We start from the raw sequence: 18483 nt of genomic DNA, 5'->3' as shown, positions 1-18483 counted from the left end.
TCTGAAGTCTTCAGTAAAAGGTAAAGAGACTGCAACCTTTGTGTCCTCGTTATTCATTGCGCCTTACGACGTCCACCATCACCACCTACACATCTGGGAAGCCCTGGGGACATACTTCACCTGTGGGAAGGTATACCATCTAGCTGCCATTCCATCACCCCAGCGGACCCCTAGCAGCGTCGGTCACCCTGACCGAATACCACAGGTGGCGTCATGAACACCATACAAACAACTACACCCTTAAGTGGACGCCCCTCAGAAGGGCCACGGACCGGGTCGGGCCACCGTGACATCCCCAGAACCGAGAGAGATAGACCCGGTACCGAGTACCCCATTGCCCTTACACGTGGGGGCGCTCCATATACACTTATCATCATGTATGGTCCTATATAGTTATTGGCATTGTACCATATTATGGAAATATGACTGCCCATTGTTATATATTGTTTTTTATAAATTCTGGATGAGCGTTCCTGTATTTTTGTGTACCCATTTGTTGCCTTCCTGATTTTCAATAAAGTACATTTATATTTTGATACATTTTTGATTATACTGGGCTTTAATGGTTAGTTTGCTTGTTGTCCCCTTTTATACAGTGTGCACAGGAAGCTGCCAATCATGAGTGTGGGCGGGATTATACAGAGCTCAGCATTCATAGCACTGCTGCATGAGAGAAAACAGGGAGTTGATCAAAACTGCACCAAGCAGTGCAATAAGTGATACACCACTGTAATCAGGATCTCTGCCCCTAGATCATGCTGCTCTCAGATTACATAGCAAAAAAACCTCTGATGGATTTCCTTTAAGTTGTGAAAATGTAACTTGCTATCTTGTCAGTTGTGCTGACAGGTTCCAACTTCTAGATTGTATCTCAACGTCTAAAACATGAGAGTGTAAAGCCAGAGTACAGCACATAATTATCAGCAGTGCGTCATTAATTAACAGCAGTACACATTCAGAACAAGACGCCAGTCAGTCCCTGCCATTCAATGTTAACAGGGTCTCTAGTGTAATAGCTTTCTGTTACATACCCTACGTGACATGACTGCACGTCACATACCTGACCTACAAGGCCTTTGGTTTTTTTTTTTAATTAAGACATGTTGCTACATTTCCAAGAAGCCAGCAGACTTGTGCCCTCACAAAACAATTGGGCTTTGAGCATCCAAATGAGTCCCCTCATAATGACGATGCCAGTGCCTTTCATACACAAGCACCATGCCAATGTAATTAACAGCAAGGCACTAATCACTTAGATAATAATAATCTATTATTTATACAGCGCTAACATATTACGCAGCGCTTTACAGGTTGCACACATTATCATCACTGTGAGCCCCATCAGGGACAATCTAAATTCCCTATCAGTATGTCTTTGGAATGTGGGAGGAAACCGGAGAACCCGGAGGAAACCCACGCAAACATGGGGAGAACATACAAACTCCTTGCAGATGGGTATCAATGGCTGCAATTAAAGCTGAAACTATTAAAGAAGCACTGTCATGAAGTTATTATTTGACTAAAGCTGTGTATATGAAGTGTATTGTGAGTGTATTAATATACTCACCTACCGCTGCGCTCTCCAGTGACCAGAGCCATTCTGCTCCTCTTCTCAGTGCCATCACCTCACTTCTGAGTGTGTGCGTCAAGCAGAGCACGGTGGCTTTTACAATGTAAGCCTATGGAACGTATAAACGAGGTTCCATAGACTTACATTGTAAAAGAGACTTCTGGCTCATGTATACAGCAAAGAGTGAACCAAACAGTCTAAGGAGCGGTGACGTCACTCAGAAGATGAGTGGGGCCAGGGATGTGGAGTCGGTGTCCATTTTGGTGGAGTGGGAATAAAATGGTCCAACTTAGGCTACTTTCACACTGGCGTTTTCTGCAATACGTCGCAATGCGTAGTTTTGCCGAAAAAACGCATCCTGCAAAAGTGCTTGCAGGATGCGTTTTTTTTTGCATTGACTTACATTAGCGACGCATTTGTGACGCATTGCCACACGTCGCAACCGTCGTGCGACGGTTGCGCCGTGCTGTGGTGGACCGTCGGGACCAAAAAACGTTACATGTAACGTTTTTTGCTCCCGACGGTCCGCTTTTTCCGACCACGCATGCGCGGCCGGAACTCCGCCCCCACCTCCCCACACTTCCCCGCACCTCACAATGGGGCAGCGGATGCGCTGGAAAAATGCATCCGCTGCCCCCGTTGTGCGGCGGAGACAGCGCTAGCGTCGGGGACCTCGGCCCGACGCACCGCGACGGGCCGAGCCCGACGCTAGTGTGAAAGTAGCCTTAGACTCCTCAAATATATGTAAATTGGGTGTAGTAGTACAGTGCAGGATGTGCTGTAAATGTTTTCATAAGAATTTGTGGGACAAGATGACGTTTTCAGTGGTACCATGGTTATGTCTGTCTTTTTGATCATGTGTTATTCCACTTTTTGTTTGGCAGTATGATAAAAAAGAGTTGCTTTTTGCCTCATTTTTTTTTTTTTTACGGTGTTCACTGAAGGGGTTAACTAGTGGGACAGTTTTATAGGTCGGGTCGTTACGGACGCAGCGATACTAAATATGTGTACTTTTATTGTTTCTTTTATTTAGATAAAGAAATGTATTTATTGAACAATTTTTTTTTCTTTATTTAGGAATTTTTGTAAAAAATTTTTACACATGTAAATAGATATATATTTTTTTACTTTATAACATTGCCCCAGGGGGGGAAATAACTATATATTATCAGATCGCTGATCTGATAATTTGCAGCGCACTGTGTCAGATCAGCAATCTGACAGGCACTGCAGGGAGGCTTGCTGGCGCCTGCTCTGAGCAGGCACTTGCAAGCCACCACCCTGCAGGACCCGGAAGGTGCCCCGCGGCCATTTTTCCAAGGGTTTCAGGGAAGCACGCAGGAAGCCCCATCCATGCGCGATGCTTCCCTATATCGCCAGAACACTGCAATCATGTTTGATCGCAGTGTTCTGGGGGTTAATGTGCCGGGAGCGGTCCGTGACCACTCCTGGCACATAGTACTGGATGTCAGCTGTAATGTCAGCGCGGCCGATCAACTATGACGTACTATCCCGTCACTTTGACTTAAGTCCCAGGTCACCTCGACGGGATAGTATGTCATATGGGATTAAAGGGTTAAACATGATGTCTGCATTAAAGGGAATCTGTCAGCAGGTTTTTGCTTTGTAAATTGAGAGCAGCATAATATTGGGACAGAGACTCCAGTGATGTATCATGTACTAGGCTTTGGTTTGTTTTTTCAATATCATTGTTTTATCTGTAGGAGATTATCACTACAGGACTAGTTGCCTCGTGCTTCCTAGTCAACTTGCTCAGTGTGGGTGGGGTTCACAGCACTGCTAGATCTGCAGAAGAAAAAACAGTGATTGTATCAAAATGACAGCATGCAGACCAGTAAGTGATACATTGCTGGTATTAGGGTCTAAGCTCCTACTTTATGCTGCTCTCAGATAAGGCCACATTCACAGATCAGTTTTTTGCCATCAGTCACAATCCGTCAAAATTTTAAAAAAATGGTTCCGTCGCAGATTGTGAAAAACTGATGCGAAAAAACGGATCCGACAAGCTGATCCGGCTAATTGGATCCTAAAAAAATTGTAGCATGCTCAGTTAAAAGAAAACGGAATCCACCAAATGATGGAATCCGGCGCCATAGGCTTCCATTCTAGAAAACGATGGACGGCGATGGATCCTTCGCTGTCTGTTTTTTCGACGGACACAAAAACCGTTACTATGTCCGTTGTCTCCTGCCACCGGACAAACAGTTTTCGACGGATCCGGTGAATGACGGATGAAACATGAGGCCATCCATCGCAATCCGTCTCTAATACAAGTCTATGAGAAAAAAACGGATCCGGCGGCATCAGTCGCCGGATCCGTTTTTTTCAAAATTTAACAGATTGCCACTGATGGCAAAAAACTGATGTGTGAAAGGGGCCTTACTTAGCCAAAACCTGATTACAGATTCCCTTTATGGTGATCATATAAATAAGGGAATTGGCAGATAATCTGTGTATTTGCAACTTCTCCAATGAATTGAAGTAAACTGTGATTGGGCATGTTGGATTTAAAAATGTCCAATCCTTTGTTCCTGTGAGAGAGAAGGCTTTGCCTACGTCATTTAGCAGCATCTTGTGCCACTCTCTCCATCTTTGTATTGGCTTTTGTTCTGCTTAAAGAGGTTAAAATGGTTGAATTTTTTTTTTTTTAAATCAGCCATACAGTTCCAGAGATCTGGGTCTTTTCTTTAGTGTTAATTTACCAAAGGAGTGTTGCTCATAGGGTAATTACTAGTGATTAGTGAGATGAGTGAGCATGCTCGGGTGGTCTCCGACTATTTTGGCGTGCTCGGAGATTTCGTTTTTGTCGCCGCAGCTGTATGATTTGCAGCTGCTAGACAGGCTGTATGCATGTGGGAATTCCCTAAAAACAGGCAACCCCCACATGTATTCAGGCTGTCTAGCAGTCGCAAAAATCCTGTGACCCTTGGTACAGACCATAGCAACTAGCACTAATTAAAAAGGTCCATATGTCTGGAACCTAAACCAGTAACACCTTCCCTGGCTGATTGACAGGTGAATAATCCAGGGAAGGTGCTGCTGGTTTAGCAATACAGCAGAAGCTGAGGAGCTGTAAGTGCATCGTCACGCCCCAGTGCACTTCTAGACTGAACTTCAAAACAAAATTTCTCCCTGCTTAAGTAGCAATTTGGGGTCATAAAGGAATTGATTGGCTTAACTTTTAAAGGGCTACCCAGTCATATTAACAGTTTGACGAGATAAAAGTTTCTGAGAGGTTCCCTTTAATTAATTTTACATTTCCGAAAAAACATACTCATAGGGAATGTAGATTATGAGCCCCATTGGGGACAGCGATGATAATGTGTGCAAACTGTAAAGCTCTGCAGAATATGTTAGCGCTATATAAAAAATAAAGATTATTATTATTTCATAGATCTGCCTCTTTACAGACACGATGATACCAAACATGTTTATTTTTTTATTTCTTTAATAATATATTAGGAAAAGGTGGGTTATTCAAATTTTTATATCCGAGTTCACTGTATTATTTGTATTTTCTCATCAGACATTGAATATTTCTTGTACGTTCTTGTAGCTTTGTAAGTCACGGAAAGCATTGTGATATGTGGAATATTTTTCTTTTATTCACAGGCTAAACTAATTGCTAGTATTAATCATAAACTAGAGATTCTGAAGCACTCCAAAAAACGTCTTCTAGTTGATGTAAAGCTCAACAAAAGCCTAGGAGAAGAGATGGAAGTCCTGATAGAAAAGCTCTGCAAACCCAATGAGTTTGACAAGTATAAGATGTTCATTGGAGATCTGGACAAAGTGGTCAATCTGCTGCTGTCTCTCTCCGGACGCCTGGCCAAGGTGGAAAACGTACTCAGTACATTTGGAGAAAATACCAGTGCTGAAGAACGGGTAATCGCTATATTGTACATTATCTTATTTTAGTGACCCGCTAGAGATTGAAACTCTTTGGTTGGATGTCATTTTATGCCATCTCCTCTATTCATAAACTCCTTGGAAAACTATCAAGGAACTCCCCTTTATGGTGGCTGTAATAAACAGTATTTTGAATTGAAGTAGCTTTCCATTATTTAATATTATTTAAATAGTATTCATTTGTAAGTAGCATATATAATTATTCAATATTTGATCTAATTAGTTTTTATGCACTAGCTTCTGTTTGGAGAAAAAGTCCAACCTTGAGCACCATTTTGATTTTAAGGTTATCTAATGTTTTGTGTTATTTTGTTTCTGCTCAGTCATAGATGTTGGTTGGTTTCAGTCACTAGAGAGAACATGGGAGGATACTGTATAATGTGTTATTATTAACTTTAACCCATTAAAGGAGTTGTACTTATCCTTAAGATAGGTCATCAAAATCAGATCATTAGGGGTCCAACACCCCCAAAGATAAACCATTAGCAACTCAATGTGAATACTGAGCAGCTTGGCTCACTGGGTAATGGCTACTTACAAGAACTGAAGCTCAGGTCCTATTTAGTTTAATAGCAGCTGATTTGCAGTATCCGAGAGAGATCACCAAACAGTGTACAAATCAGTGCTGTTAGATCTGTTCACTCTTTAAACTAGGTTGCCCAAGCTGGTAACAGCTGATTTGTGAGTATTGGATGTTGGACCTCCACCAATCTGATATTGATGACCTATCATATTGGTGAAACACCCCTTTAAGCTTCATTCACATCATTCAATCTGAAGGAGCTGCAGTGAAGTTTAAGGCTTGTCATAGCCACTGATACTATTACACCCAAGCTAAAAATAATCAATTAATGATGCAGTAGAGCTTAAAAAATATAGTCGATAATTAACCAAACATTAAAGAAGGAGAATAAGTGAACTTTGCCTAAGCAATTGATTTAAGAACACAAGTGAACAGGTGATCTTTATCCATAGTCAGCCATCTTCTTTTAACAAGGCATTAATAACTTCATAGACACTAAAGATTTAATATCAGATGATAGATTTCATGTTGAACTTTCAGCTATACTAATACAATTATTGAAACAAATTGCAGAATACCTGTAACGAAAAGAAAAAGCAACTTAGTGGACAACTTGAAGATGCTCGAGAACTCAAGGAGAACTTGGATCGTCGCGAGAAACTGGTGGCAGACATCTTGGGAAACTACCTCACCGGAGAACAATTTCAGGACTACCAGCAATTTGTCAAAATGAAATCAGCCCTACTTATTGAACAGAGGGAGCTGGATGACAAGATAAAACTTAGTCACGAGCAACTTAGTTGCCTGCTAGAAAGTTTACCTAGAGATTTCATGGTCAATAGAAATGTGCCTTCATCATCTTTGGGAAATGCAAAAATGCTTCCACCAATAATCACCTCTCTTTAATGGTATCTTAAAAATCAGACAGAAGACTCCAGTAGGGTAAGGTATTAGTGAAATTCCTATGGTGTTACAGTCAAGCCATTGACACAACTTATAAACTCTTTATGACAGTAATACCAAGTGAGACAGCATTTGGTATAGACCTCAATATCGTGCTGAAGGACATATCACACTTGTACTTCGTCAGTGCCTCTTCCTTATACCAGTAATAAGTGCTACTGGGAATAATGACTATCCCTAAGCGACTAATGGATGGAACAAGAAGACAATACATGACTCCTAACTTATGATTTTGCCACCTCTGACAAATGCCTTATTGATTCTGCCTTGAAATTATTGCTATTTATAAAATTCATTTTTCTAAGTGAATGTTGTAAGTTTTGTATATATGCTAACCTGTATTCTTCTGTAGAAAATTCCTTTGTTATGTCTTGTAAAGAAATGTAACTAAATCTGATGTCACAAGTAAGATGACATATTATATTGATTTTATTTTTGGAGTTTACATCAAGTGACTTGTTTAAGATTGTCAAAAATTGCCATTTTAGATACAAATTTGAAAATTGGGCCAAAACACCACGGTTTAGTCAAACTTCTGCGAAGTGTGTGCCAATGAGGATGTTTTTATGTTAGTATAACTACGTGCTAGGCCTACCGTGTAATGAAGTGCCTAAAACACATTGTGCTGGCACTTAAAGGGTTAATGCTCTGCTTACGTAAGACATGTCCTTCTGAAGGAAGCACTTTGCCGAACAAAGACATAATGTATGTCACTTCTGTGTTGTCCACAGTGTTGATTTGCTCTTGTTTTCTATGCACAGACACAAAAATTTCACCATATAAGAACTCTGATTTCAAGGATCAAAATACACCTCTGGACAATAAAATGTTCTGTGTAATTTATTTTCCGATATTTTTATTCCATGCGTGTTTCTGCATTATTTTTAAATAGAAGTAAAGTGCGAAACGAACTCAATACTGAACTTATATATCGTTATATCTTATGTTCATTTATTTAATGTTTACCGGTGGTTTTCATTGTTTGGAGAGGCATAAAGAAAGCACAGTCACATTCGGTTGTGTCTTACCTTTGTTTTCAATTCTCCCTGACAAGACACTAGATGATGTGATTATTGCAAAACTAGAGATTGACGACCATGTGCATGGACAAGCCCCACTGCAAATAAAAGACCTGTGTGTGCCTATTCTTGAAGGACGTAAAGACTGTATGGGCTTAAAGAAGTTTTCAATTTTCAAAAAACCCGTGTCCTCCAGCTGTATTTTGTTTTTTATTTAAAAAAAACAGCTTTATTCTTTACAAGCCGAGTCCAGCACCGAGTCCAGTGCCGAATCTTCACTGTTGCTCTAGAGAGAAAATAAGCTGCATCAGCTACAGTTGTGTGCAAAAGTTTACATACCCAGGCAGGATTTTTTCTTTCTTGGCTTTTTTCAGAGAATATGAATGATAACACCAAAACTTTTTCTCCACTCATGGTTAGTGGTTGGGTGAAGCCATTTATTGTCAAACTACTGAGTTTTCCCTTTTTAAATCATAATGACAACCCAAAACATCCTAATGACACTGATCAAATGTTCACATACCCCATTGCTTAATACCATGCATTGCCCCCTCCAACATCAATGACAGATTGAAGACTTTTGTGGTAGTTGTGAATGAGGTTCTTTATTTTCTCAGATGGTAAAGATGCCCACTCTTTTGGCAAAAAGCCTCCAATTCCTGTAAATTTCTGGGCTGTCTAGCATGAACTGTGTGCTTGAGGTCTCCCCAGAGTGGCTCAATGATATTGAGGTCAGGAGACTGAGATGGCCACTCCAGAACCTTCACTTTGTTCTGCTGTAGCCAATGACAGGTCAACTTGGCCTTGTGTTTTGGATCGTTGTCATGTTGGAATGTCCAAGTACGTTCCATGCACAGCTTCCGGGCTGATGATTGCAAATTTGCCTCCAGTATTTGCTGATAACATGCTGCATTCATCTTTCCTTCAACATCGACCAAGTTTCCTGTGCCTTTGTAGCTCACACATCCCCAAAACATCAGCGATCCACCTCCGTGCTTTACCGTAGGAATGGTTTTCCTTTCAACATAGCCCTTGTTGACCTCTCTCTAAATGTAATGTTTATGGTTGTGGCCAAAAAGTTTAATTTTGGTCTCATCACTCCAAATTACCTTGTTCCAGAAGTTTTGAGGCTTGTCTCTGTGCTGTTTTGGTATTGTAGGCGAGATACTTTGTGGCATTTGCAAAGTAATGGTTTTCTTCTGGGGACTTGACCATGCAGCCCATATTTCTTCAAGTGCCTACTTATTGTGCATCTTGAAACAGACACACCGCTAGTTTTCAGAGAGTCCAGTATTTCAGCTGATGTTATTTGTGGGTTTTTCTTTGAATTTCAAACAAAATTTGTTGGTCTACCTGACCATGGTTTTGTTTTTTCAGAGCCCCTGATTTTCCATTTGTTAATCACAGTTTGAATGCTGCTGACTGGCATTATCCATTCCTTGGATATCTTTTTGTATCCATTTCCTGATTTATACAGTTCAACTACCTTTTCCCATAGATCTGCTGACAATTCTTTTGCTTTCTCCATGACTCATAATCCAGAAACGTCAGTGGCTTGATGAAAGATGCAAGATGTCTTGATCCCAGAAACTCGCTCAGCTTTTATGCACACACACTGATTACAAGCAAACAGGTCACAGGTGAGGATGTTACCTTTAGTAGCCATTCAAACCCATTTGTGTCAACTTCTCTGCATGTTATCAGGCCAAAATCAGCAGGGTATGTGAACTATTGATCAGGGTCATTTTGATATTTTGGGTTGTCATTATGCTTTGAAAAGAGAAAACACATTAGTTTGACAATAAATGGCTTCACCCAACCACTAACCATGAGTGGATATAACGTTTTGGTGTTAACATTCATATTCTCTGGAAAAAAAGGCCAAGAAAGCAAAAATTTTGCCGGGGTACATAAATTTTTGAGCACAACTGTATATACACCATAAGTGCATGCGGTACAGTGAGCAACTCAGTATATGCAACTTACTGGGGATCGGTCCTGCAGGTTCTTTTCGCTCTAGAAAGCGGTCTAGCTATGCAAACTTGTAGCTGGCCACCATTCCATATAGGATACTTTTACATAGACTGATTCATTTGACCTAGGCATGCACAGGCACTTTTCCTATAACTACCTTATTATACGTAGACACAGTAACTCTAGTTTTTGCATAAGCACATTAACAACATACTGCACCATAGTGCCCATCGGATAAAAGAATTGAACCAGTTTTTTCATGGTTGTGCATTTTGCACCTTTGTTTATCAGAAAATATATATTTTCTCTGTTTTGCAGTTTGTTATATTCTACAAATACAAGAATGTATTGATGTATACATTTCTAGTGTTCACTGTGCCTATTTAGTTTCCCTGATGGAGGGTTCATACTGAGCAGCACTTATTGATCTACATTTAGCCTTGTGACACTTGGTTTGGTCATGGACCTTTGATCTTTTCATTTAATACATATGCTGGAGCTTATAAAGAAAAAGCATGCAGATAGAAACCAATAGAATAGAATAAAAAGTAATCTTTATTTAGACAAAAATTGGCTAAAAGTAGGACATGTTGTATACAAGGTGATGACAGAGATCGGTAAGAAAAAAACATGTGAATGCTGCTGGGTTAGAGGGCATGGGGGACTTGACAGGTTACCTTTAAAAGAAACTGCACCAGAGGGACAGGAGTTTTCTAAAATAGGAAAATCCCTTTAACTCCCACCTCCATTTTTGACTAATACATTCAAGTATCTGGTAAGGTGGAGTATTGTGCAGGTCCACATTATCCATACTAACCAGGACCGGACCTTATTCCTTCCTAGGTACTTACGTGACACATATGCCAATACTCAATAGCATCAAACTGGAATGTTCACCCATCTTGTCCGTATTATTCATAAATTTTTCAGGTGACCAGATGACTTGAATAATTAAAAAAAAAATGCACATAATTTTATAGATTTAAAGACAACCATTTACCTTTGACAGCACATCAGAAGTGTCAACTATGGACATGTATATGTGGTATTAACAAATTAAGGTTTAGATAAACTATCTTCAAACTGTAGTACAGCTAAAAATCGGTTTAACTTACAACGAACACAAAGGAATAGTCCACTAATTTTAATGACCCCCTTCTGACGTACATTGAAAAAGTTTTTCCAGGAACCTTTTAAATAATCATGGTCAATCATGCCAGCTCTGCGTGCATTGTCTCTAATAGACGTTGAGATATTGAATAAACACAGGCTTATTGTTCACAGAGAATCATAGTGTGCCATCCATAGTGCTAAACCTAATGACCCGCATTTAAGCTGCAGTTAAAGAACATAATAGAATTGTATCAATTATGTAAAAATGGAGATTTTCATTTTTCAATAAGTATTTGTGACGTTATTACGAAGACAGTTCATATCTGCATTGCAAAAATACCGTGGGGGTTTCCTGGGGGTCTTTTGTGACTCTGGAGAACATTCAATGCCATTGTTGATGTAGAAATGCTGATAACTATAAAGCATCCCTGACAGATGTGATTATGTTGATGATATCTGTCGAACTCACTGTGTTTCTAATTTTGAGTGAAATTCAATATTATTGTGACCTCACCCTCTTGGGTGAATTTTCTCGGTAGCAGGATTATGAGAAAGGGCAAATTTGTTTAAAATTGTCAAAACTAAGATTCTTTAAATTCCTTAAATGAGATATTCTTTTAAAAAGCTGTCATTTTTTTCCAAAATTTTCAAGAATTTTTTGGGTCGGGGGAATTGTTGTATTACCAGGAAAATCTGTATCCCTAATAGGTTAAACTTTTGTACAGTGGAAGGTTGCCGATGACATGTATGCCAAGGTGACCTCTATCTGCTCCCTGAAGAGCCAAGACTTCCCTGCGTGTGTGGCCCCTGAGCAGTCAAAGTCAGAAATAGAAAAATTGTTTAAAATAAAACCAAAATTCCTTAAGTGAAATTTTATTTTAAAAAATAACACTTTTGTGCAAAAATGATTAGAAATTTTTTGATGACTGGTAAATTGGCATGTTACCAGGATAATCTGCTTTCCCAAATTGGTGATACTTTTGCACATTGGATATTTTCCAGCTTTGTGGCTGGTGTGATGTTGGTCATCTGTGGGATATGCATGTGGATGCATTTGCCCTATTTTCTTCGGGAAAATAAATTGTAGTGCTGTCCATTACAGTTAGTGTGCTTTTCATGTAAGCTGTCTTACAAAATGAGATTGTTGTAGTTGAGACTGATGAGGTGTACAAAGTTATAAGTGTAAGCCCACTATTGTTGTAATTAGCAACTATATCTATCTCTATTTAAGCTGTTGACATGAGATATTCTGTAATCATGCTTGCAGGGCCGTATTTGTCACTAAGCATTGGAGGGCCAGTGCCTAGGGTGGCATGTTTCGAGGAGCAGCGCCACCATGAAGGATAAAAATACATATTTTTGTAAATCACCTTCTCACTTCTTACATTTTTTTGGGGGGTGGGGGGTGGAGGATCGAAATTCGAGTGCCAGTGCTATGCATGCAGAGGAGCACTAACCAGCTACCTGCCCAGATGGAAAGCTACAAAATCCAACTGGCAAAAGACTTGTGATGACATTATGCCGATGTGACTCTTGTGTGAGAAGCCATCCTCGAGAGTGCAGGAAATGAAGTATTTTCCATGCAGGAAGCAACAGCAAAAGCTGAAGAAAATGGTGCACTGGTGACAGATAGTGAATAGGATAATGGAATATGGAGGTGTCGGCTGTATATGGGGTAACTGCGACTGCATGGTGGGTTGCATAGAGGTGCAGGCTGTGTGTGGGTGACATACAGGTGCAGGGGGTATGTAGGGTAGCTAATGTCAAGGCTCTGTGTGGGTTTTATGAGGTGCAGGATGCTTGTGGGGTACATGGGGTGCAGGCTACATGTGGCATACATGGGATGCAACCTGTATGTGAGGGTGGTACACTTGGTGCATGCTGTGTGTGTTTAGGGGGCACATGGGGTGCTGGCTCTGTTATACAGTTAGGTCCATATATATTTGGACAGAGACAACATTTTTCTAGTTTTGGTTATAGACAATACCACAATGAATTTTAAACAAAACAATTCAGATGCAGTTGAAGTTCAGACTTTCAGCTTTCATTTGAGGGTATCCACATTAAAATCGGATGAAGGGTTTAAGAGTTTCAGCTCCTTAACATGTGCCACCCTGTTTTTAAAAGGACCAAAAGTAATTGGACAGATTCAATAATTTTAAATAAAATGTTCATTTTTAGTACTTGGTTGAAAACCCTTTGTTGGCAATGACTGCCTGAAGTCTTGAACTCATGGACATCACCAGATGCTGTGTTTCCTCCTTTTTGATGCTCTGTCAGGCCTTCACTGCGGTGGTTTTCAGTTGCTGTTTGTTTGTGGGCCTTTCTGTCTGAAGTTTAGTCTTTAACAAGTGAAATGCATGCTCAATTTGGTTGAGATCAGGTGACTGACTTGGCCATTCAAGAATATTCCACTTCTTTGATTTAATTAACTCATGGGTTGCTTTGGCTTCATGTTTTGGGTCATTGTCTATCTGTAGGATGAAACGACGACCAATCAGTTTGGCTGCATTTGGCTGGATCTGAGCACGCAGTATGTCTCTGAATACCTCAGAATTCATTCGGCTGCTTCTGTCCCGTGTCACATCATCAATAAACACTAGTGACCCAGTGCCACTGGCAGTCATGCATGCCCAAGCCATCACACTGCCTCCGCCGTGTTTTACAGATGATGTGGTATGCTTTGGATCATGAGCTGTACCACGCCTTCGCCATACATTTCTCTTTCCATCATTCTGGTAGAGGTTGATCATGGTTCTTCCAGAACTGTGCTGGCTTTTTTAGATGTTTTATAGCAAAGTCCAGTCTAGCCTTTTTATTCTTGATGCTTATGAGTGGCTTGCACCGTGCAGTGAACCCTCTGTATTTACTTTCATGCAGTCTTCTCTTTATGGTAGATTTGGATATTGATACGCCTACCTCCTGGAGAGTGTTGTTCACTTGGTTGGCTGTTGTGAAGGGGTTTCTCTTCACCATGGAGATTATTCTGCGATCATCCACCACTGTTGTCTTCCGTGGACGCCCAGGTCTTTTTGCATTGATGAGTTCACCAGTGCTTTCTTTCTTTCTCAGGATGTACCAAACTGTAGATTTTGCCACTCCTAATATTGTAGCAATTTCTCGGCTTGTTTTTTTCTGTTTTCGCAGCTTAAGGATGGCTTGTTTCACTTGCATGGAGAGCTCCGTTGACCGCATGTTTACTTCACAGCAAAACCTTCCAAATGCAAGCACCACATCTCAAATCAACTCCAGGCCTTTTATCTGCTTAATTAAGAATGACATAACGAAGGCATTGCCCACACCTGTTCATGAAATAGCCTTGGAGTCAATTGTCCAATTACTTTTGGTCCCTTTAAAAACAGGGTCGCACATGTTAAGGAGCTGAAACTCCTAAACCCTTCATCCAATTTTATTGTGGATACCCTCAAATGAAAGCTGAAAGTCTGAACTTCAACTGCATCTGAATTGTTTTGTTTAAAATTCATTGTGGTAATGTCTATAACCAAAATTAGAAAAATGTTGTCTCTGTCCAAATATATATGGACCTAACTGTAGATGTGTACATAGGGTAAAGACTGTGTATGTGGGGTTGTGTATGGGGTTGCAGGTTGTGTCTGTGTTCAGTGCATGGGGTTGAAGTCTGTGTGAGGGAGCTACATGCAGGTTCAGTTTGTGTGTCTATTTGAGGTACATGTGAGTGCAGGTTGTGTAGGGGGCACATTGAGGTGCAGGCTCTGTGTATTGGGGGTACTGTATGTGGGAATGTAGTCTCTGTGTGAGGGTTCATGGGGGTGGAGACTGAGTGTTTTGATATATAAGGGTATGCATGATGTGTGTGGGGTTCATGGGGTGCAGCCTGGGTGTGGGGTAAAGAAGGTACAGGCTGTGTGGCACATGGGGGTGCAGGTTGTGTGTGGGGTAAATGGGTTCCAGGCTGTGTGAGTGGGGTACATGAGTGAGTGGCTGGCTGTGTGTGGAATACATGGGGGTGCTGGCTGTGTATGGAATTCATGGTTGTGCAGGGTGTGTGTGTGATATGGGGTTACATAGGGGGGCAAGCTGTGAGTGTGTGTTATAGAGTGCGACAAAGGACGGGAAGACACTGGAGAAGGCAATCATTCTTTATTGAATGTCAATATCGCAAAATAGGATGTTCTCCAGCACCAAAGGACAGTGGTTAAAACTTGGCCATTAATCCTATAGGATAAAAAAAATTGGCAGAATGGGCACATATTAAAAAGAAACATAATACTTTCAAGTTGATTAAGGGTACCGTCTCACAGTGGCATTTTTGTCGCTACGACGGCACGATCCGTGACGTTCCAGCGATATCCATACGATATCGCTGTGTCTGACACGCAGCGGCGATCAGGGACCCCGCTGAGAATCATACGTCGTAGCAGATCGTTTGAAACTTTATTTCGTCGCTGGATCTCCTGCTGTCATCGCTGCATCGGTGTGTGTGACACCGATGCAGCGATGCGTTCGCTTGTAACCAGGGTAAACATCGGGTTACTAAGCGCAGGGCCGCGCTTAGTAACCCGATGTTTACCCTGGTTACCATCGTAAATGTAAAAAAAAAACAGTACATACATTCCGGTGTCCGTCAGGTCCCTTGCCGTCTGCTTCCCGCACTGACTGACTGCCGGCCGTAAAGTGAAAGCACAGCACAGCGGTGACGTCACCGCTCTGCTTTGCTTTCACTTTCCGGCCGGCACTCAGTCAGTGCGGGAAGCAGACGGCAAGGGACCTGACGGACACCGGAATGTGAGTATGTACTGTTTGTTTTTTTTTACATTTACGATGGTAACCAGGGTAAACATCGGGTTACTAAGCGCGGCCCTGCGCTTAGTAACCCAATGTTTACCCTGGTTACCCGGGGACTTCGGCATCGTTGGTCGCTGGAGAGCTGTCTGTGTGACAGCTCCCCAGGGACCACACAACGACTTACCAACGATCACGGCCAGGTCGTATCGCTGGTCGTGATCGTTGGTAAATCGTTTTGTGAGACGGTACCCTAAGAGTTTTTCTACCCGAAAGGCATAAGCATTACAGATTTTTTTTTAATATGGGCATATTCTGCCATTGTTTTTATCCTACGTGAGAAAAGGCTAAGATTTAACTACTTTCCCTTGGTGCTGCAAAACATCCCCTTTTGTACAGTTGAAAGCTATTCGACCTATTTGAAGACAGACCAGTGCATCCTTTATGCACCACACCCAGACTACAGACTGCCTTCCATGAAATTTTCTTGGGATGCAAATTTTTAACACTGGAGTGGTGAGAAGAATTTACATTTTTTTTGTAGATTATTGGAGCTCAAGAAACAAGGACATTTTAGAGTAGACTGTGGGGGGTGGGCACAGTATAGAAGACAGTATACAGATTGAGGGACAGTGTCAGAGCACATTATGGAGGTATGGAGGGGGTACACTGTGAAGAGGGGGCACAGTATTGAGAAAGGGCATTGTGGGGAAGGTCACTGAAGTTTGGAGAATATAGTTCATAACTAGTGTTGAGCGATACCGTCCGATACTTGAAAGTATCGGTATCGGAAAGTATCGGCCGATACCGGCAAAGTATCGGATCTAATCCGATACCGATACCCGATACCAATACAAGTCAATGGGACTCAAGTATCGGACGGTATCCCTGATGGTTCCCAGGGTCTGAAGGAGAGGAAACTCTCCTTCAGGCCCTGGGATCCATATTAATGTGTAAAAGAAAGAATTAAAATAAAAAATATTGCTATACTCACCTCTCTGACGCAGCCTGGACCTTACCGAGGGAAGCGGCAGCGTTCTTTGCTTAAAATGCGCGCGTTTACTGCCTTCCGTGACGTCACGGCTTGTGATTGGTCGCGTGCCGCCCATGTGGCCGCGACGCGACCAATCACAGCAAGCCGTGACGTAATTTTCAGGTCCTGAATGCCTAATTCTAGGCATTCAGGATTTGAAAATTACGTTACGGCTTGTGATTGGTCGCGTCGCGGTCACATGGGCGACGCGACCAATCACAAGCCGTGACGTCACGGGAGGCAGGAAACGCGCATTTTAAAATTACGTCATGGCTTGTGATTGGTTGCGTGCCGCCCATGTGACCGCGACGCGACCAATCACAGCAAGCCGTGACGTAATTTCAGGTCCTGAATGCCTAATTCTGCATTCAGGACCTGAAAATTACGTCACGGCTTGCTGTGATTGGTCGCGTCGCGGCCACATGGGCGGCACGCGACCAATCACAAGCCGTGACGTCACGGAAGGCAGTAAACGCGTGCATTTTAAGCAAAGAACGCTGCCGGTTCCCTCGGTGAGGTCCAGGCTGCGTCGGAGAGGTGAGTATAGCAATATTTTTTATTTTAATTCTTTCTTTTACACATTAATGTTGTTTCGATACCGATACCCGATACCACAAAAGTATCGGATCTCGGTATCGGAATTCCGATACCCGCAAGTATCTGCCGATTCCCGATACTTGCGGTATCGGAATGCTCAACACTATTCATAACGAAGGGTACAGTGTAAGGCCTATTTAGAGCACAGCACGGGCAGCTAGTTTTTATTCAAGTGGCATTATAATGACACTTTTATTTTTAAGAGCACTGTGTCAGGATGGCTTGCAAAAGAATGGAGAAGAGGAAAGTATGCAGAGAGATCTGGATGTGAAAAGTTACCCTGGCATCAGGACAAAATGTAGAAAAAAAGGATGGGAACAACTGTAATCAGTGAAGATATCACCTATAGGGTACCTGGATCTACAGGTGCATATACACTACCGTTCAAAAGTTTAGGGTCACCCAGACAATTTTGTGTTTTCCATGAAAACTCATACTTTTATTGATCAAATGAGTTGCCAAATGAATTGAAAATCTAGTCCAAACATTGACAAGGTTCGGAAAAAAAGATTTTTATTTGAAATAATAATTTTCTCCTTCGAATTTTGCTTTCGTCAAAGAATGCTCCCTTTGCAGCAATTACAGCATTGCAGACCTTTGGCATTCTAGCAGTTAATTTGCTGAGGTAATCTGGAGAAATTTCACTCCATTCTTCCAGAAGTCCCTCCCACAAGTTGGTTTGGCTTGATGGGCACTTTTTGCGTACCATACGGCCAAGCTGTTCCCACAACAGCTCAATAGGGTTGAGATCTGGTGACAGCGCTGGCCACTCCATTACAGATAGAATACCAGCTGCCTGCTTCTTCCCTGAATAGTTCTTGCATAATTTGGAGGTGTGCTTTGGGTCTTTGTCCTGTTGTTGGATGAAATTGGCTCCAGTCAAGCGCTATCCACAAGGTATAGCATGGCATTGCAAAATGGAGTGATAGCCTTCCTTATTCAATATCCCTTTTACCTTGTACAAATCTCCCACTTTATCAGCACCAAAGCAACCCCA

The 18483-nt window shown here is 41.6% G+C and overlaps 1 protein-coding gene across 5 annotated transcripts in view; it reads left to right on the top strand.

Moving 5' to 3' along the window:
- The window catches only part of SHROOM3 (shroom family member 3), a 241863-nt gene extending 233593 nt beyond the window's left edge, over positions 1 to 8270 (top strand). For 3 of the 5 annotated variants that reach the window (XM_077275732.1, XM_077275726.1, XM_077275740.1), the window contains 2 exons: positions 5204 to 5476; positions 6597 to 8269. In XM_077275732.1, the coding sequence (XP_077131847.1) occupies positions 5204 to 5476; positions 6597 to 6929 (606 nt within the window). In that variant the 3' untranslated portion in view covers positions 6930 to 8269. Of the gene's footprint in view, positions 1 to 5203; positions 5477 to 6596 lie in introns of all 5 variants that reach the window. The other 2 variants (XM_077275718.1, XM_077275709.1) reach the window with 1 other exon arrangement.
- The last annotated feature ends 10213 nt before the right edge of the window (positions 8271 to 18483 follow it).

This window comes from Ranitomeya variabilis, chromosome 1 (genome assembly GCF_051348905.1).
Source record: "Ranitomeya variabilis isolate aRanVar5 chromosome 1, aRanVar5.hap1, whole genome shotgun sequence".
Lineage (NCBI taxonomy): Eukaryota > Metazoa > Chordata > Amphibia > Anura > Dendrobatidae > Ranitomeya > Ranitomeya variabilis.
The sequence above is the reverse complement of the archived record's forward strand: the minus strand, read 5'-3'. Positions and strand labels throughout refer to the sequence as shown.